The sequence below is a fragment of the Pristis pectinata genome, unplaced genomic scaffold (genome assembly GCF_009764475.1).
Source record: "Pristis pectinata isolate sPriPec2 unplaced genomic scaffold, sPriPec2.1.pri scaffold_147_arrow_ctg1, whole genome shotgun sequence".
Classification (NCBI taxonomy): domain Eukaryota; kingdom Metazoa; phylum Chordata; class Chondrichthyes; order Rhinopristiformes; family Pristidae; genus Pristis; species Pristis pectinata.
In genome coordinates, this window is record NW_026262486.1 from 40,763 (window position 1) to 65,164 (window position 24,402).

At 62.5% G+C, this 24,402-nt stretch overlaps 3 protein-coding genes across 3 annotated transcripts; 2 read left to right on the plus strand and 1 right to left on the minus strand.

The window, feature by feature from the left end:
- The first annotated feature begins 6 nt into the window (after positions 1–6).
- Positions 7–2,934, plus strand: LOC127567160 (mitochondrial carnitine/acylcarnitine carrier protein-like). The gene is made up of 3 exons (XM_052009857.1): positions 7–1,117; positions 1,567–1,691; positions 2,046–2,934. The coding sequence occupies exons 1-3, from the start codon at positions 994–996 to the stop codon at positions 2,106–2,108; spliced, it is 312 nt and encodes a 103-aa protein (XP_051865817.1). The 5' UTR covers positions 7–993; the 3' UTR covers positions 2,109–2,934.
- Positions 2,935–4,829: 1,895 nt separating this feature from the next.
- Positions 4,830–12,771, minus strand: LOC127567159 (ER membrane protein complex subunit 3-like). The gene is made up of 8 exons (XM_052009856.1): positions 12,526–12,771; positions 9,823–9,880; positions 9,268–9,361; positions 8,136–8,240; positions 7,029–7,110; positions 6,384–6,463; positions 6,141–6,223; positions 4,830–5,171 (listed from the first exon to the last, which is right to left on the minus strand). Exons 1-8 carry the CDS (start codon positions 12,684–12,686, stop codon positions 5,043–5,045), a joined length of 792 nt encoding a protein of 263 aa, XP_051865816.1. The 5' UTR covers positions 12,687–12,771; the 3' UTR covers positions 4,830–5,042.
- Positions 12,772–13,377: 606 nt separating this feature from the next.
- On the plus strand, positions 13,378–24,402 carry uxt (ubiquitously-expressed, prefoldin-like chaperone). The gene is made up of 6 exons (XM_052009860.1): positions 13,378–13,471; positions 16,758–16,839; positions 17,838–17,905; positions 18,193–18,300; positions 21,487–21,550; positions 22,495–24,402. Exons 1-6 carry the CDS (start codon positions 13,398–13,400, stop codon positions 22,555–22,557), a joined length of 459 nt encoding a protein of 152 aa, XP_051865820.1. The 5' UTR covers positions 13,378–13,397; the 3' UTR covers positions 22,558–24,402.

Sequence of the window (24,402 nt, forward strand, 5' to 3'; positions counted from 1 at the left end):
AGCTTTGAGCGGGATTGACTTCATCCAACGAGGAGGATGAGCAGAGGCTCCAGAGATGAGGGATGGGAAGGTCAGGACAGATCCGTCCAGAACAGAGCAGGCTAAGGGCGTTCGATAGGATGAGGGGTTTGGTAATTGGTAAATTGGTTTATTATTGTCACATGTACCGAGGTCCAGTGAAAAACTTGTCTTGCAAACTGTTCCTGCAGATCATTTTGTTACACAGTGCACTGAGGTAGTACAGGGTAAAACAATACAGAATGCAGAGAGAGTGCAGTGCAGGCAGACAATAAGGTGCAAAGTCTTAACCAGGTAGATTGTGAGGTCAAGAGTCCATCTTACCACACTCGGGGACCGTTCAATAGTCTTATAACAGCAGGGTAGAAGCTGTCCTTGAGCCTGGTGGGACGAGCTTTCAGGCTTCTGTATCTTCTGCCCGATGGGAGGGGGGAGAAGAGAGAATATCCGGGGTGGGTGGGGTCTTTGATTATGCTGGTTGCTTTACTGAGGCAGTGGGAAGTGTAGACCCATGGAGGGGAGGCTGGTGTCCGTGATGCGCTGGGCTGTGTCCACAACTCTCTGCAGTTTCTTGCGGTCCCGGGTGGAGCAGTTGCCGTCCCGAGCCGGGATACATCTGGGTAGGATGGTTTCTGAGGGGCATCTGTAAACATTGGTGAGGGTCAACGGGGACATGCCACATTTCTTTCACCTCGAGGAAGTCGAGGCGCTGGTGAGCTTTCTTGTCCGTGGACTGTCCCCAATGGTGGGAGGGGCATGGAGCAGGGAGATGGGTCAGGGAGAACCGGAGGAAGGAATCCGTGAACCTGGGACACACTTCCCGGTAGGGCTGTGGATGGGGATCGGGAGACACAGGGAGGTGGGGCAGAGGGGATAGGAGAGATGGGCCAAGTGGACTCCCCCCCGTGGGGCTGGGGACTTTGGGGGAGGGCAGACGGTTTGTTCGGAGGGAAGAGGCAGTGATGGAACCAGTGGATGGTCTCCCCCAGGCGGAGCGAGCTCAGCGCCCCACGGATCCTCTTCGCAGGAGGCATGGCCGGAATCTTCAACTGGGTCGTGGCCATTCCTGCTGACGTACTGAAGTCCCGCTTCCAGACAGGTCAGTGTGTGTGTGTGTGTGTGTGTGAGAGAGACCCGTCCCCCATTGAGGGTCAGTGTGTGTGTGTGGGACCCGTCCCCCAGTGAGGGTCAGTGTGTGTGTGAGAGAGACCCGTCCCCCATTGAGGGTCGGTGTGTGTGAGAGAGACCCGTCCCCCATTGAGGGTCAGTGTGTGTGTGGGACCCATCCCCCGGTGAGGGTCAGTGTGTGTGTGTGTGTGGGACCCGTCCCCCGGTGAGGGTCAGTGTGTGTGTGGGACCCGTCCCCCAGTGAGGGTCAGTGTGTATGTGGGACCCGTCCCCCAGTGAGGGTCAGTGTGTGTGTGGGACCCGTCCCCCAGTGAGGGTCAGTGTGTGTGGGGCCCGTCCCCCAGTGACCGATCGATGAACATTTGTCAAAGACCGCTCTGTACAACTGCCATTGCTGACCTGTACAACCCTTCACCACAGCCCCCGATGGAAAATATCCCAATGGATTCCAAGATGTTCTGCGTGAACTAATTCGGGAGGAAGGGGTGGGCTCCCTGTACAAGGGATTCAGCGCAGTGATGTTACGAGCATTCCCAGCGAACGCGGTGAGTGTCCTGGTGAGCCTGGGGTGGGTGGGGGATTGTTGCCATGAAGGGGAAGGAGTGGTCTGCAGTTCCAGTCCACCTCTCTGCCTGACATCATGTCTTGCTCCCCTCTCTCCACCAACACCAATCTGACCAATTTAATCAGCTCACTGCATCAGTCTACAGTGTCTATTCATCAGCTCACAGCATCAAACAGTCGAGAGTCTAATTGAACCAGTGTACTAGTTGCCAAAGGTTCCCACCCAGTGTACAAAGGGACACAGAGGGACCATTGGGTTGGGGAGGGACGGGACGGAGCTGTGGGCCACAGGTCCTCGGCCTCAGGTGTCTGACCTCAGCCTCCTCAATCCGCAGGCGTGTTTCCTGGGTTACGAGCTGACCATGCGGTTCCTGGACTGGTGGGGCGCAAGAGCGTGAGCACGGGACTCTCCCACTCCACCCCCGATGTTCTGAGGCTCAGCGGAGGGAAGAGTGGCTCCAGGACTGTCTGAGTAGCAGCGTAGGTTTAACCTCGGATACAGCGTGGGCAGTTCTGTCCAGACGGAAGGATCTCGTAGTCCACGGAAGGGTGCTCCCTCCTCACCACCCCTCCCACAACGTGACACTCCCTCCGCATTGCCCCTCCTGTGGCGCGCCGCTCCCTCCTCACCACTCCTCCCATGGCGTGGAGCTCCCTCACTGACCCTCCCACAGTGCGACACTCCCTCCGCATTGCCCCTCCTGTGGCGCGCTGCTCCCTCCTCACCACTCCTCCCATGGCGTGGAGCTCCCTCACTGATCCTCCCACAGTGCGACACTCCCTCCGCATTGCCCCTCCTGTGGCGCGCCGCTCCCTCACCACTCCTCCCATGGCGTGGAGCTCCCTCACTGACCCTCCCACAGTGCGACACTCCCTCCGCATTGCCCCTCCTGTGGTGCGCCACTCCCTCCTCACCACTCCTCCCATGGCGTGGAGCTCCCTCACTGACCCTCCCACAGTGCGACACTCCCTCCGCATTGCCCCTCCTGTGGTGTGCTGCTCCCTCCTCACCGCCCCTCCCACAGCGCAGCGCTCCCTCCTCACCGCCCCTCCCACAGTAAGTCATGTGTGGGCAGGATTGTGGGGCTCGAGCCTGCGTAGAGGGGTGTGACCCTGTGTCCAGGGCGAGAGGTGTGGACTGACCCCTCACTGGTGTTGACACTGCCGATGTTGTGTGCCGGGGGGAGATGTGGAGCCCAGTGAATAAACCGTTGTTGCCTCGTGCATCCTCGAGTCATTGTGTGCCGGGGAAAGGGGCCATTGAGGGAGCTCGGAGGAGTCACACTGGCCGCCGCACTGCACCACACCACCTCATCCTGTGTTGGAACAGCACCGTGAAACTGACAGTGCAGCAAGGTAAACAACCCGCTGGTCACTCAGCCCATTGGTTCTGTCCCTCCATTCATCCCCCCCCCCCCCTCACACCCCCGTCAGCCCAAAATCTGGTGTCCCAATAGGAGCGCTTCAAGTCCTCGCCCTCCCCTTGCCCACTGGGTCTACACCAAGCCCTGGAACCTCTTCCTTCAAATCCCCAACTCTGCTCCCAATGGGTTCTCCCTAGGGCACCGGACCATCCTGGCCACACTCCCTCCCTCTTGCCCTCTGCCTCCCACCCCACCCAGAGGAAGGATGAATCAGACAGATCCTCTGCGGGGCAGGTTGGATTGGATCCACCTCGGCTGATGGGGGTGGCGGTGAGGTGTATCAGCTGCGGGGCACGTTGGATCAGATCTGCCTCGGCTGATGGGGGTGGTGGTGAGGTGTATCAGCTGTGGGGCACGTTGGATCGGATTGGGTCGGTTGCTCCTGGAATATGTGTGTCTGGTAGAATGAATTGGATTGGAATGGAATGGAGGAGATCGGATATAAGAACAGCAGGTCAGGCAGCATCTGTGGGAGGGACAGGGTTTAGTGAGATTGGATTGGGTTAGATGAATTGCATTGGGTTGGAGTGGAATTGACTGGATTCGATTGGAATGAACGAATGTTGGGTTGGGTTGGAATGGATCCAGTTGGAATGGACGGATTGATTGCGTTGGAAATGGTGGGATTGGAATGGAACACATTGGGATGGATGGATATGGTTGATAGGATTGGTTTGGATGGAAGTGGGTGGGAGGGGATTGGATGGACTGGAATACTTTGGAATGGATGGACTGATTGCATGGAGTTGGGTTGGGTTGGGTTGGGTTGGACTGGGTGGGAATGGGTTGGTTGAGGTGCTAACTCCGGTGTGGACCGCAGGGTAACCCACACCCCCCAACGACCACAGTTGGGAACGGACCCAACCTCACTGGGTGAAGCCATTCAGCGGATGTGAATGTCCCAACTCACCGCCCGTGCTCCCTGTCCACACCAGCTCCCCATCAAACAACACATTGCCCCTCAAATTCCACCGTGTCCTCGCACCCTCTCTGTCCCCACTACCCCTCTGGCCCATGAGGTGGGAGGGTCAAGGGGTTGAGGGCCAGTGGCAACAGAATCTGGTTCCAGGCTCCAGGCCCTCTCAATGATAATCTCTGGGATCTGCTGTTAGATGCACAGACCCCTCCCCTCTCCACCCCCAAACCCCCTCCCTTCCCCCTGCCCAGCACCCCTCCCTCCCTCTCACCCCCCCAACACCCTTTCTCTCCCCTCGAGCTGAGCTTCCTCGACCCCCGAGCTAGTTTGAGGGTCCACCAACTGACCCTGGTGGGTGGGAGGGGTTCTCTCCCCTCCCGCAGTGCTCAGAGCCATTCTTTCCAGGTGTACACGGAGAGCCCTTTTATTTTCAACAGATGTTCCACAGATGAGGGATTTATCTTCGTTACTGCCTCAGGTTTCCCCGTGCATGTGTGTGTACATAATGGGAATAAAGGCCACACTCGAACTGTGGCCAGGAAGCAGGTGGACCCCTGGCAGTGGGAGATGGGGAGCTGAGAGACCCCCCACCCCGGTGTGTGGAGGAGGGCAGCTTGGTTCCAAACATGGACCTGGCCTCTTGGTACGCTCCCCGCAGGCATGCCACACAGAGGGGATGGGACGTCTTCCAAAGAAGGAGAGCTACACCATGTCCCTGGGGGAGGGGCGAGGACGGACAACAGGCCCTCCCCATGGAGGAGGAACACGGACCCACTGTCATCAGTCAATGAATCGCACTTTATTTCACAACAGCAACCCCTGTAGTCAGATGCGAGGGGAGGGAAGGTGTTCACTCCCTCCTCCCTCAGGCATGGAGGGAGGTGAAGCACCCACTCCCTCCTCCCTCAGACGCAGGGGAAGGGAAGGCACACACTCCCTCGGACGTAGGGGAGGGAAGGCACCCACTCCCTCCTCCCCCCTCCCTGGGCCAGTCAGAATAGGGAGGGCGAGAGCTCCCTGCTGTCGAACGCCTCCAGGTTGAGGTCATTGACCATCAGCTCCTCCTCCACCGTCTCCAGAGCCCAGTGGTGATCCACAACCTCCAGGGCTTCCCACTCCGCCTGAGGGTGGCAAAGGTGGGGGCGTCAGTCCGTGAACGGCAGCCCCCTCCCCGTTACCAAGTGCGCCCCCACCCTGGCCACCTCCCCGTCACCGAGCGCCCCCCCACCCTGGCCTACTGCCCGTCACGGAGCATGCCCCCCACCCCCATTCTGGCCCACTGTCCGTCACTGAGCGTGACCCCCCCCCCCACCCCAGCCCACTGCCCATCACCGAGCACCCCCCACCCCAGACCCTCCCCATTACCGAGTGCCCCTCCCCCCCCACCCTGGACCCTCCCCATCACCAAGTGCCCCCATCCCACACCCTCACTCTGGCCCACTGCCCGTCACCAAGTGCGTCCCCCACCCCAGCCCACTCCCTGTCACCGAGTGCGTCCCCCACCCTGGACCCTTACTCCAGGGGTCCAGTGCACCTGCCGAGGGGGCTCCAGGGACTCTGGGATATATCTGGGGCGGGGGGGGGGGGGGGGGGGGGCGGCAACAGCTGGGAATGGAGCCGGGTGGGGGGAAGGGGGGGGGAGGGTAGAGGCTAGAGGGGGTCACGGACACAGGGAGAGGTCGGAGGGGGTGTCACGGATGTGGGGAGGGGAGCAGGATCAGGGGGTCACGGACCCGGGGAGGGGCTGGAGGGTGTCACAGCAATGTGGGCAGGGACCCTGGGTGGGGAGGTGGGACTGGGGGCTGTGCCGGTGCAGAGGGAGGGGAACAAGCTGGGTTGGGTCGGGTCCCGTCCGGATGTGGGGCAGGCTCCTGGCAGTGGAGGAGTGGGGCGGGGGGGCTGGTGGTGCAAAAGAGATCCCCGCTGCGGTGGGTGGAGGGCTGGCTGGCCAGGTGTCCCAACAACAGGAAGGGTTGATGGTCAGGGAATGGGAGGGGGACAAGGGGCACCACCAATATCCCCTCTTCTCCCTACCTCCCTCCAACCCCCACGCACCCCCCTCCCCACTGCTCCCCCCCACAACCCCTCACCTTGAAGGCCTTGTTGGTGTCAGGCGGCAGGGACATGGCAGCTCCTGTCATCTGGTCCTGCAGCACCCGGGTGTGGTCAGCAGCTGTGGGGAGAGCAGGGTGGGGGGGGGGGAGCAGAGGGGAGGAGGAGGGGAGGAGGGGAGGAGGGGGCAGGGGGAGGAGGAGGAAGAGAGGTGTTACAGAGCCGTGCCCCACTGTGTGCTGGGGATCAGTGCCCGTCTGGGACGGAGGGACCTCACTCACCGTGCTCCTGGCCCAGGATCAGGGAGTACATGCTCCGCAGCCCAAATACGTTCAGGAAGTACCAGGAGGCTGAGCTCACCCTGCGGGAGAGAGGGAGAGAGGGAGGGAGGGAGGGGGAGAGGGGGAGAGGGGGAGGGGGGGAGGGGGGGAGGGGGGGGGAGGAGGGGGGGAGGGGGGGGGAGGGGGGGGGAGGGGGGGGGGGAGGGGGAGGGGGAGGGGGAGAGGTCAGTTCTACACCGCTGGGGCCAGGCATGTGGCTTCCTCTTCCCCTCCCCTCGCAGCCCTCCCTCTCCCAGCCCTCCCTCTCCCCTGCTGCCCCTCCCCCGGGCTCCCTCCTCACCCCCCCCCCCCTCGCGATGCTCCCTCCCCCCCGCCGCCCCTCCCACTGTGCTCCCTCCTGCTGCATGCCCTCCCCCGCAATGCTCCCTCCCCCCCCCCCCCCCCCCCCCGCTGCCCCTCCCTGAAGCGTTAGGTCTCCGATCCCTGGGCCTGGGGACCCAGGAATGAGGAGTAGGGACCCCCCTGGGGTGGGGTCAGGCTGGTTCCAGAGCCCAGGCTGCTGATCCCGATGGAATGCTAGGCCGGTGCCCGAGGGGCAGAGCGGCCTCCTCTCCCACACGGTGCGGACACCGGGGACGGACTCACCAGGACGGGTCCAGCGACACCAGCTCGATGCCTCGCTGCAACATGGGCTTGAACCGCAGCGTCAGGGGGAAGGGCACCTTGGCTGCAAGACAGGACGAAGAGAGGGTGGATTCAGCTCTGCACTGGGTTGGGGGGAGGAACGAGGCGGGGGGGAGATGACTGGGGTGGGCACTGGGGGGGGGCAAGAGTGGGGGGCAGCATACAGTGGGAGGGGCAGTGACCTCTCCACGAGCTTTCACATCAGCAGCAGGAGGAGGGGTCAGTGGAGACACAGGTGGGGGCACATTCTGCTACTGGTTCCACTCCTCCCACCCGTCACCCCTCGCCCCCCCACCTGGATCCCCCCGTCAACCTTCCCCTTACCCCTTCACACTGACAACCTTTCCCGTCTGTCAGTCCAGGTGAAGGGTTCCGACCTGAAGCGTCGACCGTCCGTCTCCCCTGACCCGCCGTTCCTCTGGCAGTCTGTGTTTTCTGCATACACGCACATCCACCCACCCACGTGCAAACGACCCGAACACTGGCCCAGGAGAGCACACAACACAGAAGACATGTATGCAGACCAGCGCAGCATACACAGACAGCCACACACACACCCCGTGGAGTGCGTTACGGTGCTGGGACCTCACCGAGGACAAGGCTCACTGGAGCACCCTGTGCTATCTCCATCTCCCTTGCTGACCCCTGGCTCTGACCCTGACCCCCACCCTCTTCTGTACGGACCCTCTGCCCCAGCTCCTACCCCAGTGAGGGGGTGGTCCCGGGATCCGCTCCTCTTGCCCACACCCCCAACTCAGCTCAGCACCTTCCTCACCCCACCTCCACTGTGCAGAGGAGAGGCCCCTCCAGTCAGTCTCACTCCCAGCATACCTCCCCCTCCCACTCTCTCCCCCTCTGGAAAGTCCGCACTGAACCCACTTCCGGACAGTGAGCCCCGGATCGCGGAGACTCTGCCCTCCCCTCCCCTCCCTCCGCTGGGTAACGGCCTCCCCATTTAATTTCCCCTTCACCTGCCAAGGACCGCACCGTTGCAGCCCCAGCAGGGAGCTCTCTGTGACACAGAGACCCCCCCCACCCCACCAACTCCGCAGACAGCCCCCTCCTCACTGGTGACGAAGCCAGAGAAAGCCCAGTTGATCCAGCCTCCAATCAGAATCATCGGCAGCACGTTGGTCAGGTTCCCTTTCACCATTTCCGTCACCATGCTGGGGTCTGCGAGGACAGAGTGGGGAGATCAGTGATGGTCCCAGCCACCCAAACCCCACTACGGACCAAGCCTTGGCCCAGTACACATCACCCGGAGAGACTGTCACCGACACCGGTACTGTGCCCCGGTGTTATACAGTGACGGACCTGTCCCCACCGGTACTGTGCCCCGGTGTTATACAGTGACGGACCTGTCCCCACCGGTACTGTGCCCCGGTGTTATACAGTGACGGACCTGTCCCCACCGGTACCGTACCCTGGTGTTACACAGCAACAGACCCATCCGCACCGGTACTGTACCCCAATGTTATACAGTGACGGACCTGTCCCCACCGGTACCGTACCCTGGTGTTACACAGCAACAGACCTGTCCCCACCAGTACCGTACCCCAGTGTTATAGTGACGGACCCGTCCCCACCAGTACTGTACCCCAATGTTATACAGTGACAGACCCGTCCCCACCGGTACCGTACCCTGGTGTTACACAGCAACAGACCCATCCGCACCGGTACTGTACCCCAATGTTATACAGTGACGGACCTGTCCCCACTGGTACCGTACCCTGGTGTTACACAGCAACAGACCCGTCCCCACCGGTACCGTACCCAGGTGTTACACAGCAACAGACCCATCCGCACCGGTACTGTACCCCGGTGTTATACAGCAACAGACCTGTCCCCACCAGTACCGTACCCCGGTGTTATAGTGACGGACCCGTCCCCACCAGTACTGTACCCCAATGTTATACAGTGACAGACCTGTCCCCACCGGTACCGTACCCCGGTGTTATACAGCGACAGACCCATCCCCACTGGAACCGTACCCCCGTGTTATACAGAGACAGACCCATCCCCACCAGTACTGTACCCTGGTGTTAAACAGTGACGGACCCATCCCCACTGGTACTGTATCCCGGTGTTATACAGTGACAGACCCGTCCCCACTGGTACTGTACCCTGGTGTTAAACAGTGACAGACCCGTCCCCACCGGTACCATACCCTGGTGTTATACAGTCGCTCAGAGATCCTCACCTGTCATCGGGTTCTTCGGCACGACCTTTCTCTTTGTCTTCTTAAAAAACCCGGACTCTGCATCATTGAAGAAATGCTTCCTCATCACAAATGACTAGGGCGAGAGAGGGGCAGATAGTGGTTAAAACACAGCAAATACCTCTTCCACAACAGCCTCTGCAGTGTCAGTAACACAGGGCGCTGGGGGAGAGAGGTCACTGAGGGACGGTGTTCAGTGGGGATACAGTCAGTGACGCAGGGCGCTGGGGAAGAGGGATCACTGAGGGAGGGGGGTCACTGAGGGACGGTGTGAGGGAGGGGGATTAATGTCAGTGGGGATACAGTCTGTGACAGCGCTGGGGGAGAGGGGTCACTGTGGGATGGTGTGAGGGAGGGGGATTAAGGTCAGTGGGGATACAGTCAGTGACACAGGGCGCTGGGGGAGAGGGGTCACTGAGGGACGGTGTGAGATTAACGTCAGTGGGGATACGGTCAGTGACACAGGGCGCTGGGGAAGAGGGAGCTGGATTAACGTGGAGAATCTCACTCTTCAAACCTCCCCTCCCAGCTCCTCACCTGCCGTGGGATGTATTTCCCATGCTCTCGGAGAATCCGGCTTCGGATCAGCACCTGACTGAAATCAGGGAGGAAGGGCAATGCTCAGTTTGATCACCAAGGTCCTCTGCGTTCTCCCTGCACGTGCTGGGCACTGGATCACCTGCACTCACCCTGCTCCCTCTACCCACTGAATTGGTCTATCGTCACACAATCCATGCATACTGATTGTATGTGGTGTATGTACAGTGTTGTCCACAGTTGGCTGACATGTTGCAGGGAATACATATCTGTCAATTAACTCACATTACTGTGTGAATAGATGAATGTACATACCCACAGGATCTGACTGTCATGGGGCCCACACAATGTAAACATCAGGGCTCCAATGATTTATCTCCCCTCGCAGTGTCCATGTACCACAACTGAATGTATACGTTTGCATATAAGTAAATATTAGTGTGTACTGTAAAGGTAAATAACGATGCAAGTATTTTAGCAATGACACAGGCAGTGTGAGTGTGCAGTCACAGACCACAGCATGGATTCCTTACATTACAGGGGTCCCAGTGCATGGTGTTGTGGTGCACAGATTCCCACCGTGAGTTGGGGGGGGGGGGGGGGGGGGGGGGGGGGGAGAGCGAGAGCGAGAGAGAGACACATGTCTGGCGCAGTCCTGCAAGGCACAGTCCCAGAGGATACACAAGCCCTGTGGAGTGCCAGTGTCCAGACTCTGTGAGACAGACAGGGTGTGGGTGGGGGGATATCTGCAGGTGCTGATGTCAAGATTGGTCCATGGGGTAGGCTCACACCCAGCTGACCACACGTGGCTGGGCTGGTGTGGTCTCTGGGCTGCTCTGGGGACCGTGCGTCGGTGTGATGTCTGGGTCTCTCTCGGTGCAGGAGTACCTGTCCCTTGTGCCTGGGCTCCATTGTTGGGAACTGAGCAGTTGTGGGATGCCACACACCTCTCCCCACACCACCCCTTGTCCCAACCCCCCTCACCACAGAACATCTCCACTCCCAAATACTATCCCGCAACTGACTCCCTCACCATCACTTCCCCTCCATCACCCCTGCCGTATATTCACCCTCTCACCCCCACCTGTTCCCCTCCCCGTAACCTGTCACCCCCTCCCTGTCCCACCCACGTCACCTGTATCCCCATTACCTGTACCTTGTTACCTGCCTCCCCCACCCTACGTTACCTGTCACCCCAACATTACCTGTCCCCCACCCCAGTTACCTGCCTCCCCCATCACCTGTGTGCGGCATTACCTTTCTGCCCCCGTTACCTGTCCCCCACTATTACCTGTTCGTCCCACCTGTTACCTGTCCCCCAGTTACCTGTCCCTCCCCGATACCTGTCCCCCTCATTACCTGTCCACCCACCCCCCCAGTACCTGTCCTGTCCCCCACCCACCACTGTCTGTCCCCCAGTTCCTGTCTCTCCCCCCCCAGGTACCCTGTACCCCCCCCGGGTTACCTGTCCCCCTCCTGGTACCGTCTCCCCCCCACCCCCACCCAGTTACCTGTTACTTCCCCCTCATCCCCCCTTGGTACCCATCCCCTTCCCTGGGATAACTGTCACTGTCTCCCCCCCCCGGGTACCTATATCCCCCCTCCCCGGTACCCGTTCCCCACCTCCCCCCACCGGGTACCTGTCCCCCAGCCCCCCCCCCCCCGGTACCTGTCCCCCCCCCGGTACCTGTCCCCCAGCCCCCCCCCCCCGGTACCTGTCCCCAGCCCCCCCCCCGGTACCTGTCCCCCCCCCCCCCCCGGTACCTGTCCCCCCCCCCCCCCCCCGGTACCTGTCCCCCAGCCCCCCCCCCCCCCGGTACCTGTCCCCCAGCCCCCCCCCCCCCCCCCCCCCCGGTACCTGTCCCCCAGCCCCCCCCCCCCCCCGGTACCTGTCCCCCAGCCCCCCCCCCCGGTACCTTCCCCCAGCCCCCCCCCCGGTACCTGTCCCCCAGCCCCCCCCCCGGGTACCTGTCCCCAGCCCCCCCCCCGGGTACCTGTCCCCCAGCCCCCCCCCCGTACCTGTCCCCCCCCCCCCCCCCGGTACCTGTCCCCCAGCCCCCCCCCCCCGGTACCTGTCCCCCCCCCCCCCCCCCGGTACCTGTCCCCCAGACCCCCCCCCCCCGGTACCTGTCCCCCAGCCCCCCCCCCCCCGGTACTGTCCCCCAGCCCCCCCCCCCCCCGGTACCTGTCCCCCAGCCCCCCCCCCCCCCGGTACCTGTCCCCCAGCCCCCCCCCCCCCGGTACCTGTCCCCCAGCCCCCCCCCCCGGTACCTGTCCCCAGCCCCCCCCCCCGGTACCTGTCCCCCAGCCCCCCCCCCCCCGGTACCTGTCCCCCAGCCCCCCCCCCCCCCGGTACCTGTCCCCCAGCCCCCCCCCCCCCCCGGTACCTGTCCCCCAGCCCCCCCCCCCCCGGTACCTGTCCCCCAGGCCCCCCCCCCCCCCCCGGTACCTGTCCCCCAGCCCCCCCCCCCCCCGGTACCTGTCCCCCAGCCCCCCCCCCCCCCCGGTACCTGTCCCCAGCCCCCCCCCCCCCCCGGTACCTGTCCCCCAGCCCCCCCCCCCCCCCCCCCCCCGGTACCTGTCCCCCAGCCCCCCCCCCCCCCCCGGTACCTGTCCCCCAGCCCCCCCCCCCCCCCCCGGTACCTGTCCCCCAGCCCCCCCCCCCCCCCCGGTACCTGTCCCTCAGCCCCCCCCCCCCGGTACCTGTCCCCCAGCTGCTGGAGCTCGGGCCTGCGCTCGGCCTGCAGCACCAGGCTCAGGTAGTGGCGGCTGACGCCCACCAGCAGGGTGATGAGGACGATGGGCAGCACCACCCACAGCCGGATGCTGGAGTCCAGCAGCAGCTCGGGCCCGGGCTCCGCCATCGGCCGCCAGAGCCGCACCAGGCCGCACAGCCTCGGCCTCGAGTACCGCCGGAAACCCGCCCGCCTGACCCCGGAAGTGAACGACTTCCCCTCGTCACCTCTTCAACCGCCCCGTTCCCCGTTGCCGCCGCCGTCGATCTTACAGCCAATCAAGAACCGTTGCCGTGCCGACACCAGCCAATCAACACACACGTCTCATCGGGCACCGCTTTTGCCTGATTAGCCAATTCGGGCCCACTTTACCTCTTGAGGCCCACCCACTTGGGCTGCCATCCAATGATTCGAAAGCTGCGCCAGTCTCCACCAATCGCTGCTGCCTTATTTGTCCATCTGCCAATCAAAATAACGGGAAGGCTTGACCTATTAACAAGTCCCTGCTCAGTGTCTCAGCGATACCCAATCACAGTTCAGAAAATGTTCCCTCCGTCCAATCAGCACCGTGGGCATGATGTGTTTAGCGAATCACAGCTGAGAATCTACATCACCCATCCAATGAACACGGAGGACGGTGTCTTCATTGACCCTGCTTGACCAATCACCACTCCGAATCTAGACCAATCGTGCATTCGCCCCTGTGCAGAGCCCGCCCCTTCGGTGATCAACAACCAACCAACGACGAGCATAACTTTTCGGCTTCCACCAATGAGGTTACGAGCGCTCCCCACGTCGTCCAATCAGCGCGCAGCCTGCCTCTGTCGCCAAGGTGCAGCGATGGCGGCGGGAGTTGGGGGGAAGGTTCTGGAATATGAGGCGTTCGTCAACGATGTTCTGAAGAGGGACCTGAAGTGAGGGGGGAGGAGGGGGGGGGAGAGGGGGGGGGAGAGGGGGGGAGGAGGGGGGAGAGGGGGGGGGAGGAGAGGGGGGAGAGGGGGGAGGAGGGAGGAGAGGGGGGAGGAGAGGGGGGAGAGGGGGGAGGAGAGGGGGGAGAGGGGGGAGGAGAGGGGGGAGAGGGGGGAGGGGAGGGGGGAGAGGGGGGAGGGGAGGGGGGAGAGGGGGGGGGAGAGGGGGGAGGGGGGAGGAGAGGGGGGAGGAGAGGGGGGGAGGGGGGGGAGAGGGGGGGGAGAGGGGGGGGGAGGGGGGGAGGAGGGGGGGGAGGGGGGGAGGAGAGGGGGGAGGGGGGAGAGGGGGGAGGGGGGGAGAGGGGGGGAGGAGAGGGGGGAGGGGGGAGAAGAGGGGGAGAGAGGGGGGGAGAAGAGGGGGAGAGAGGGGGGGGAGGGAGAGAGGGGGGGAGGGAGGGAGGGAGGGATGGAGAGGGGAGGGGGGGGAGAGGGGAGGGAGGGAGGGGGGGATGGAGAGGGGAGGGTGGGGAGAGGGAGGGAGGGATGGAGAGGGGAGGGGGGGAGAGGGAGGGGGGGAGAGGGAGGGAGGGAGGGGGGGGGAGGGGGGGGAGAGGGAGGGAGGGGGGGGGAGGGGGGGGAGAGGGAGGGAGGGATGGAGAGGGGAGGGGGGGGAGAGGGAGGGAGGGGAGGGGGGGGAGAGGGAGGGAGGGGAGGGAGGGGAGGGGGGGGGAGGGGGGAGGGGGGGGAGAGGGAGGGAGGGATGGAGAGGGGAGGGGGGGGAGGGGAGGGGGGAGGGGGGGAAGGGGAGGGGAGGGGGGGTGAGGAGGGGGAGTGAGGGGGGAGGGGGAGGGGGGAGAGGGAGGGGGGGAGGGGGGGGAGGGGAGGGGGAGTGGGGGGGGAGGGGGGGAGGGGGGAGGGGGGGGGGGGGGGGGGGAGGGGAGGGGGAGTGAGGTGGGAGGGGGGGGGAGGGGAGGGGGAGTGAGGTGGGAGGGGGGAGGGGGGGAGGGGGAGGGAGGGGGAGTGAGGGGGGGAGGGAGGGGGGAGGATGGAGGGGGGAGGGAGGGAGTGAGGGGGGGAGGGGGAGGGGAGGGGGGGAGGGGAGGGGAGGGAGGGAGGGGGGAGGGGAGGGGGAGGGGAGGGAGGGAGGGGGGAGGGGAGGGGGAGGGGAGGGAGGGGGGGAGGGGGAGGGGAGTGAGGGGAGGGGGAGGGGGAGTGAGGGGAGGGGGAGGGGAGTGAGGGGAGGGGGAGGGGGAGTGAGGGGAGGGGGAGGGGAGTGAGGGAGGGGGAGTGAGGGGGGAGGGGGGGGAGGGGGAGGGGAGGGGGAGAGGGGGGAGGGGAGGGGGAGAGGGGGGAGGGGGAGAGGGGAGGGGAGGGGAGAGGGAGGGAGAGGGGAGGGGAGAGGGAGGCAGGGGGAGGGGAGAGGGAGGGAGGGGGGGGGGGGGGAGAGGGGGGGGGGGGGGGGAGGGGGGAGGGGGGGGGAGGGGGAGGGGAGGGAGGGGGGAGAGGGGAGGGAGGGTGGGGGAGTGAGGGGAGGGGGTAGGGGGAGGAGTGAGGGGAGGGGGGGAGTGAGGGGAGGGAGGGGGAGGGGGGAGTGAGGGGAGGGAGGGGGAGGGAGGGAGTGAGGGGAGGGAGGGGGAGGGGGGAGTGAGGGGAGGGGGGGAGTGAGGGGAGGGAGGGGGAGGGGGGAGTGAGGGGAGGGAGGGGGAAGGAGGGAGGGAGGGGGAGGAGGGAGTGTGGGGAGGGAGGGGGAGGGGGGAGGGAGTGAGGGGGAGGGAGTGAGGGGAGGGAGGGAGGAGGGAGGGGAGTGGGGAGAGGGGGAGGGGGGGGAGGTGGGGTGGGAAGGGGTTGGGAGGGGGGAGAAGGGAAGGGGGAGTTGTGGGGAGAGGGGGAGGGGGGAGGTGGGGTGGGAAGGGGTTGGGAGGTGGGGAGTTGGGAGGAGGGGGTGGGGAGGTGGGAGAGGGGAGGGGGGGAGGTGGGAAGGGGGAGTGGGGAGGGGAGGGGGGAGAGTAGGATGGACGGGGGAGAGGAGGGGGGAGAGGAGAGGCGGGAGAGGAGGGGCGGGTGGAGGGGAAGGAGGAGAAGGGCAGGAGGGAGAATGGGGGAGGGAGGGGACGGGGAGGGGAGGGGGGAGTGGGCGTGGGGATGGGGGGAGGGGGCGTGGTGGGGTTGGGGGAGGAGGTGGTGTTGGGATCCTGGGAGGGGGGGAGGTGTTGGGGTCTGTGGGAAGGGAGGTGGGGTTGGGGTCTGGGGGTTGGGGGAGGTGGGGTTAGGGTTGGGGTCCTGGGAGGTGTTGTCTGTGGGGGATATATTTGGACATACAGTTGTAAAGTGACATCCCAACTGCTGAACTTGGTGCCCTGACCGATGAGGCTTCGAGTCGCACAGCACAGATACACGTCACCACGATGCCATCTCAGCACGTCCCATCTGGCTCACACCTTTCCCATCCATGGACCTGTTCAAGTGTCATTTAAATGTTGTTAACGTACCTACCTCGACCCCTGGCAGCTCATTCCACGTACGGACCACTCTGCCTGAAGAAGTTGCCCCTCGGGTCCCCTTTATATCCCCCCCACTCTCACCTTAGACCTGTGCCCTCCAGTTCTTGATTCCCCAACCCTGAGGAAAAGACTGCACATTCACCGTCTGTGCCCCTCATGATTTAATACACCTCTACATGGTCATGTCTCAGTCTCCGATGCTCCAGGGAATAAAGTCCGAGCCTGCCCTTGGACCCCAACTGGAATCCTAAATCAGGCCCTCGATTCCAGGCAATATTCTTGCAAATCATCCATGCAATCATTCCAACTTAATGACATCTACCCCGAAACAGGGTGACCAGACCTGAACACAAGACTCCAGGTGTGGCCTCACCAGCATCCTGTACAAATGCAACATAAAAAACGAAGGCAAGCGTGCCAAATGCCTTCCTCACCTGAGGGGGAGGGTGTGCGTTTGGAGGAGGAGAATTGGGGGTCCAGAGTGAGTGAGGGGTGGTTGCAGCCCCTGTTGGCAGCTTGCCCAGATTCTGGACCCAGGGTGCAGGTGTCTACCCTCTGCTCATCCTTTCAGTTCGGAGCCCTCCACAACAGCAGACTGACCAGTACCTCTGGCCCTCCACACAGCAGACTGACCGGTACCTTTGGCCTTTCCGTGACACTGGACCTTGCATGCCGTGTGAGTGGGTGCTGAATGGGGCTGGAGTGAGGTGATTGTGCTCATTGAGTATCCCCTTTCTACCCCTGCCCCCTGTGTCTCTGGCCCCCACCCTTCTCCCCGACCTCCCCCTCAGGAAAGTTTTGGAACAGCGTGATGAAGTGTATGAGCAGATTGCCCAGTACCTGCAGCTGAAGAACGTCATCGAGAGGGTGCAGGTGGGTGTTGGCGGCTGCTGGCTGGACCTGCTCACAGCAGCCTCCTCCTCACAGGTGGACACTGGGTCCTGGGTTACGGAGGGTCTCGGGGGACCTTCTCCTGGTGCCAAGGGAGCGCAGTGGGGAGGGAGGGGCGGCAGCAAGGAAGTAGCGGGAGGGGCAGCGAGGAGGGAGCGCCACATGGTGGGGGGGCGGCAGGGAGGGAGCGCTGTGTGGCGGGAGGGGTGGCGGGGAGGGAGCGCCGTGTGGCGGGAGGGGCGGCGGGGAGGGAGCACCACATGGGGGGGCGGCAGGGAGGGAGTGCCATGTGGCGGGAGGGGCGGTGGGGAGGGAGCGCCGCGTGGCGGGAGGGGCGGCGGGGAGGGAGCGCCACATGGGGGGGCGGCAGGGAGGGAGTGCCATGTGGCGGGAGGGGCGGCGGGGAGGGAGCGCCGCGTGGCGGGAGGGGCGGCGGGGAGGGAGCGCCGCGTGGCGGGAGGGGCGGCGGGGAGGGAGCGCCGCGTGGCGGGAGGGGCGGCGGGGAGGGAGCGCCACATGGGGGGGCGGCAGGGAGGGAGTGCCGCGTGGCGGGAGGGGCGGCGGGGAGGGAGCGCCGCGTGGCGGGAGGGGCGGCGGGGAGGGAGCGCCGCGTGGCGGGAGGGGCGGCGGGGAGGGAGCGCCGCGTGGCGGGAGGGGCGGCGGGGAGGGAGCGCCACATGGGGCGGCAGGGAGGGAGTGCCGCGTGGCGGGAGGGGCGGCGGGGAGGGAGCGCCGCGTGGCGGGAGGGGCGGCGGGGAGGGAGCGCCACGTGGCGGGAGGCGCAGTGAGGAGGGAGCAATGGGAGGGGCGGCGAGGAGGGAGGTCGATGTCCACTTTAATCCATGTGCTGAAGTCGCTGAGCAGGCTGTCTGGGTGTCTGTTGCTGCAGCCGGCGGGAGCTTGGCTTTCGTAGCACTGCAGCAGCACCAGTCCTTGGGATGTGACGTGGTGACACACTGGTCTCCAATTCCACTTGACAGGAGTCGGAGGAGCAGCGGCTGAAGATGGAGGTGGACCTGGGCTGTAACTTCTATGTGCAGGCGAAGGTGTGAGTAATCGGGGAGAGGCACAGACCGTGTCCCGTCTGGTTCACCCCTCACCCCTCGCGCTCACCAACCCAGAGCGGCTCCCCGTCTCCCAACACCCCATGTTCAAGTGGTCCTCAGCCCCTCCCTGTCCCCCCGCGCCCTCTCCACCTCTGTAACTCCCTCCAGCTCCTACACCCCTCCCTCTCTCTCTGACCTCCCCTCCTCCCCCAAGGCACGTGCTGTAAGTAACCCTTCCGCTGGACCCTGGAGTTTCAGTGAGGCCATCTGAGCAAACGTCTCTCCACAGGCCGGATGTGTCGAAGATCTTCCTGTTGGTGGGCTACGGATTCTACGTGGAGTTGACACTGCCTGAAGCTCTGCGCTTCATAGAAAAGAAATCCCAGCACCTCACTGAGTGAGTGTCTGTGTCCGACTGGTACCTTCCTGTGGGGAATGACCTGGGGGTGGACCGACCCGGTCTGCAGGCCTGGACACTTGCAGGGAGACTGGAACCCACGTTCTCTGACCCTGTGGTTGCAGTGCAGTGCTCCTTTTCAGCCTTTGGCCATGGTGTGCTGGGGATGGAGGGAGGGTGTGGCACTGTGGTGGATGGGTGCGGGTCAGTGGGCTGCTGTGCCAGCTCTGTGACCCCCTCCGGCCCCTACACCACTCCCCGTCTTGGCGACCCCACCAGTCCCTGTGCCCCTCCCTGTCTCCGTGACCCCCTCCCTCCCTCCCCTACACCCCTCCCCATCTCTGTAACCCCACCGGTCCCTACACCCCTCCCTGTCTCTGTGACCCCCTCCCTCCCCTACACCCCTCCCCCGTCTGTGACCCCCTTCGGCCCCCACACCCCTCCCCCGTCTCTGTGACCCCCTCTGGCCCCTACACCCCTCCCCCGTCTCTGTAACCTCACCAGTCCCAATACGCCTCCAGCTCCTTGGATGGTGAGTTGTTGGTGCTGCACCCCTTCAGTCAGGCAAAAGGGTATTCCTTCACCATCCTGACCCAGCGCTGGTGAATCAGGAGGTGATCACAGGATATGGGAGCTGTTGGAGGCCACTCAGCTCCTTGACACCTCACCGCTGTTCTCCTCCAATGCCTCAACTCCTCTCTCCATCCCCAAAACTTGATCCCAGCCTTTGATCAATGGAGAGGAGAATCCCACAGTTCCTTCCCATCTCATCCTGCGATGGTCCCACGTGCACCAGCCTGAGGAGCAGTGACCCTGTCAGTCCCTCCCAGAATCCTGTATCTCAGTGGGATCACCACCCCAATGAGTCTGGGCCAGACTCCCTCGCTCTGTCCTCACAGAACACCTCCTCGTACCTGGAATTGATCCACTGGGTCCACACCCCATCCACCCTGAGCCCAGGACACCCTCCCTTAGATACTGGGTCAAAGATGGATGTGTCTGCAACACCCCAGCAAGTACTTTTTATCTTCTCCGTCGATGTCTTTCCCTTGTGTACTTCGTGAACCAACTCGCCCAGATCCCTTGTACACCAAAGTGTACCAACACTCGTCGTCAACAGTGCAGCACAGAAACAGGCCCTTAAACTAATGATGCCTAATTACACCAATCCCTTCTGCCTGCACATGGTCCATCTCCCTCCATTTTCTGCACATCTACGTGCCTACCTGAGAGCCTTGTAAGTACTTCTATTGTATCTGCCTCCACCCCCCCACTCCTGGCAGCACATTCCAGGCACCCACCACTCTGGGCTTTAAAAAGAACAAACCTACCCTGCACATCTCCTTTGGACTTTCCCCCTTAATTGCATGCCCTCTAGTGTTAGTCACTTAGACACTGTGGAAAAAACATAAGCTCTCTATCCTACCTCATAATTTTATAAACTTGGCTCAGGTCTCCCCTCAGCTCCTGCTGCTCCAGAGAAAATGACCCAAGTTTGTCCAACCTCTCCTCATAGCTCATACCCTCTGATCCAGGCAGCATCCTGGTGAACCTCTTCTGCACCCTCTCCAAAGCCCCACATCCTTCCTGTAACGGGGCGACCAGAACTGAATGCAATACTCCAGATGTGGCTGAACCAGAGTTTTATAAAGCTGCAACATAACTCTAGAACTAAGTGCCTCAACTAATAAAGGCAAGCATGCCGTATGCCTTCTTTACCACCCTATCAACCTGTGCAGACACTTTCAGGGAGCTATGGACTTGGACCCCAAGATCCCGCTGTACATCAACACTGTTAAGGATCCTGCCATGAACTGTGTATTGTCCCTTTACGTCTGATCTTCTAAAGTGCAACACCTCACATGTGGCCGGATTAAACTCCATCTGTCATTTCTCTGCCCATTGCTGCATCCGATTTATATCCCGCTGTATCCTTTGGCAACCTCCACTATCCACAACACCACCAGTCTTTGTATTGTCTGTGAACTTACTAACCCACCCTTCTGCATTTTCATCCAAGTCATTATATTGGCGTTTTTGTGGCACAGATGTTCCCTGAAACAGGTCGGCCCTTGCCTGAACATTGTCCGCGGCTTGCTGCATCCACACATGGGCTGCTTCACTGGCTGAGGAGCTTTCAATGGAAGTGAATCTTCAGCTCACAGAGTCATACAGCACGGAAACCGGCCCTTTGGCCTGACTGGTCCATGCTGACCAAGATCCCATCTATGCTCGTCCCATTTACCTGTGTTTCGCCCATATCCCTCTAAACCTTTCCTATCTGTGGCCCTGTCTGATTGTCTTTCAAATGTTGTTGTACCTGCCTCAATTACTTTCTTATTCCACATTCGTACCACCCTTTCTATATAAAAAAAAAGTTGCGCCCTCAAACTCCCTTCTCACCTTAAACCTGTGCCCTCTAGCTCTTGATTCCCCAACCAGGGGAAAAAGACTGAGTGCATTCATTTATGCACCTCTATAAGTTCACCCCTCAGTCTCCTATGCTCCAGGGAATGAAGTCCGAGGCTGTCCAACCACTCCTGATAACTCAGTCCCTCAAGTCCAGGTAACATCCTCATAAATCTTCTCTGCACCCTTTCTAGCTTAATAATGTCTTTCCTACAGCAGGGCGACCAAACCTGAACAGAGGGACCTCCAGGTGTGGCCTCACCAGCGTCTTGTCCAACCACACCACGACCTCCCAACTTTTCTACTCACTGCCCTGACTGATGAAGGCCAGCGTGAACAAAAGACTTCTTCACTATCCTGTGTACCTGTGGTGCCTCTTTCAGGGAACCATGTACTTGTACTCCAAGGTCCCTCTGTTCTACAACACTCCCCAGGGCCCTGCCGTTCACTCTGAAAGTCCTACCCTGGTTTGACTTTCCACAATGCAACACCTCCCACTAATCTGCACGAAACTCCATCCGCCATTCCTCAGCCCACTTCCCCGGCTGATGCAAGGATGGTCACTGGGGAAGCAGCTGGAGATGGTTAGGCCCAGGGCACTGCCCTGAGGATCTCCTGCAGGGATGTCCTGGGGTGATCGAGCTCCGACAGCGATCCCTGGGTGCACCACCGACAAGAGGAGGTGGGAATGTCCTGGGCTCCGTGCTAAGTGGCAGGTGGGGTGGGCTCCCTGAGGAGACCGTGTTGCTGACAGGATGTTTGGCTCTTGCTTTGCAGGGTGGCGGAGAAGCTGAGCAAAGACTCGGCCAAGATTAAGGGCAACATCCGCATGGTGCTGGAGGTGAGGGGCTCATTGGGGTGGTGGGGTCGATGGGGGTGGGGGTGGGAGAGGGGCTTGTCACTGCTGGGGGCTGTGTGGAGGGAGGCACACGAGGACTGGGCGTCTGAGGGGTCCGGGGATTGAATGTGTGGGGAAGGTAGGGGGGGTCCTGGGGTTGGTATGTTTGGTTGGTGGGTGAATGGGTGTCTGAGGGTCCAGACAGTGTTTGGGTGTGTGGATGGGTGGATCAGTTTGTGGATGGGGGTCCCAGGGGTGGTGTGTTTGGTCAGTGGGTGGGGGGGTCCCAGGGGTGGTGTGTTTGGTCAGTGGGTGGGACTCGGGTCGGTCGGTGGGTGGGGGGTCCCGGGGATGGTGTGTTTGGTCAGTGGGTGGGACTCAGGTCGGTGGGTAGGGGATCCCGGGGGTGGTGTTTGGTCAGTGGGTGGTCTGGTCAGAGGGTGGGGGGTCCCAGGGGTGGTGTGTTCGGTCAGTGGGTGGGACTCGGGTCAGTGGGTGGGGGGTCCCAGGGATGGTGTGTTTGGTCAGTGGGTGGGAGGTCCCGGGGGTGGTGTTTGGTCAGTGGGTGGGACTTGGGTCGGTGGGCAGGGGGTCCCTGGGGTGGTGTGTTCGGTCAGTGGGTGGGGGGGTCCCAGGGATGGTGTGTTTGGTCAGTGGGTGGGAGGTCCCGGGGGTGGTGTTTGGTCAGTGGGTGGTCTGGTCAGAGGGTGGGGGGTCCCAGGGGTGGTGTGTTCGGTCAGTGGGTGGGGGGTCCTGGGGATGGTGTGTTTGGTCGGTGGGTGGTCTGTGGGTCCCAGGGATGGTGGGGTGGGAGATGGGAGTTGGGCTGTGCGTCGGTGGCTCCTCCCATCACTGCCCCTCCCAGGTTGTGTGACCGTGGGGGGCTGAAGCGGGGATTGTGGGTGGTTTGTTCTCCACTGACGGAGACCATCTCTCTGCCCCCACAGGCTCTGTGTGAACTCCAGGGAATCAAAGACCTGCCCCCGGAAACCGGGAGGGAAGTCTACTGATGGAATCCAGCCACAGGGAGGGAGGGGAAGGAGATCCCAGCTGGGCAAGCAGACACACATCCCAATGCCTGTACCAGGAACTCCCATGTTTTATCAGGAGGAGGGTGTGCAGGCAGACTGCTTACGTACCTGTCATCAGGACAAAGGCCTCGTATCTTCCCTTCATCTTGCGCTTGCCTTTCACTGAGATATGGACCTCAACTGAGTAAGACCTGGTGCTCACCAGGATATAGAACCAACAGGACCTCGGGACAAAAGCTCACTGTTGTTTCCTAACTTGGTGACCAACACCGCACTTAGTTTCGTGAAGGAACACTGGCGAAGGAACCTTACAATCTAACCCTTTTTCTCACTAACGCATTGCTTTTTTTTAAACCCATGCCCCAGGACTGTGTGACGGGACGGTGCAGAGGGAGCTTCACTCTGTGTCTGACCCCGGGAGTGTGTGACGGGACAGTGCAGAGAGAGCTTCACCCTGTGTCTGACCCCGGGAGTGTGTGACGGGACGGTGCGGAGGGAGCTTCACCCTGTGTCTGACCCCGGGAGTGTGTGACGGGACGGTGCGGAGGGAGCTTCACCCTGTGTCTGACCCCGGGAGTGTGTGACGGGACGGTGCGGAGGGAGCTTCACTCTGTGTCTGACCCCAGGAGTGTGTGACGGGACAGTGCAGAGGGAGCTTCACCCTGTGTCTGACCCCGGGAGTGTGTGATGGGACGGTGCGGAGGGAGCTTCACCCTGTGTCTGACCCCGGGAGTGTGTGACGGGACGGTGCGGAGGGAGCTTCACCCTGTGTTTGACCCCGGGAGTGTGTGACGGGACGGTGCAGAGAGAGCTTCACCCTGTGTCTGACCCCGGGAGTGTGTGACGGGACGGTGCGGAGGGAGCTTCACTCTGTGTCTGACCCCAGGAGTGTGTGACGGGACAGTGCAGAGGGAGCTTCACCCTGTGTCTGACCCCGGGAGTGTGTGATGGGACGGTGCGGAGGGAGCTTCACCCTGTGTCTGACCCTGGGAGTGTGTGACGGGACGGTGCGGAGGGAGCTTCACCCTGTGTTTGACCCCGGGAGTGTGTGACGGGACGGTGCGGAGGGAGCTTCACTCTGTGTCTGACCCCGGGAGTGTGTGACGGGATGGTGCGGAGGGAGCTTCACCCTGTGTCTGACCCCGGGAGTGTGTGATGGGACGGTGCGGAGGGAGCTTCACCCTGTGTCTGACCCTGGGAGTGTGTGACGGGACGGTGCGGAGGGAGCTTCACCCTGTGTCTGACCCTGGGAGTGTGTGACGGGACGGTGCGGAGGGAGCTTCACCCTGTGTTTGACCCCGGGAGTGTGTGACGGGACGGTGCGGAGGGAGCTTCACCCTGTGTTTGACCCCGGGAGTGTGTGACGGGACGGTGCAGAGGGAGCTTCACTCTGTGTCTGACCCCGGGAGTGTGTGACGGGACGGTGCGGAGGGAGCTTCACCCTGTGTCTGACCCCGGGAGTGTGTGACGGGACGGTGCAGAGGGAGCTTCACTCTGTGTCTGACCCCGGGAGTGTGTGATGGGACGGTGCAGAGGGAGCTTCACTCTGTGTCTGACCCCGGGAGTGTGTGATGGGACGGTGTAGAGGGAGCCTCACTCTGTGTCTGACCCCGGGAGTGTGCGATGGGACGGTGCAGAGGGAGCTTCACTCTGTGTCTGACCCCGGGAGTGTGTGATGGGACGGTGCAGAGGGAGCTTCACTCTGTGTCTGACCCCGGGACTGTGTGATGAGACAGTATAGAGGGAGCTTCACTCTTCATCCAATCTGCTTTTTACCCTGTGCCTGGAGATGAAATGCAAAACGGTATTTAACTTTATTTTTTG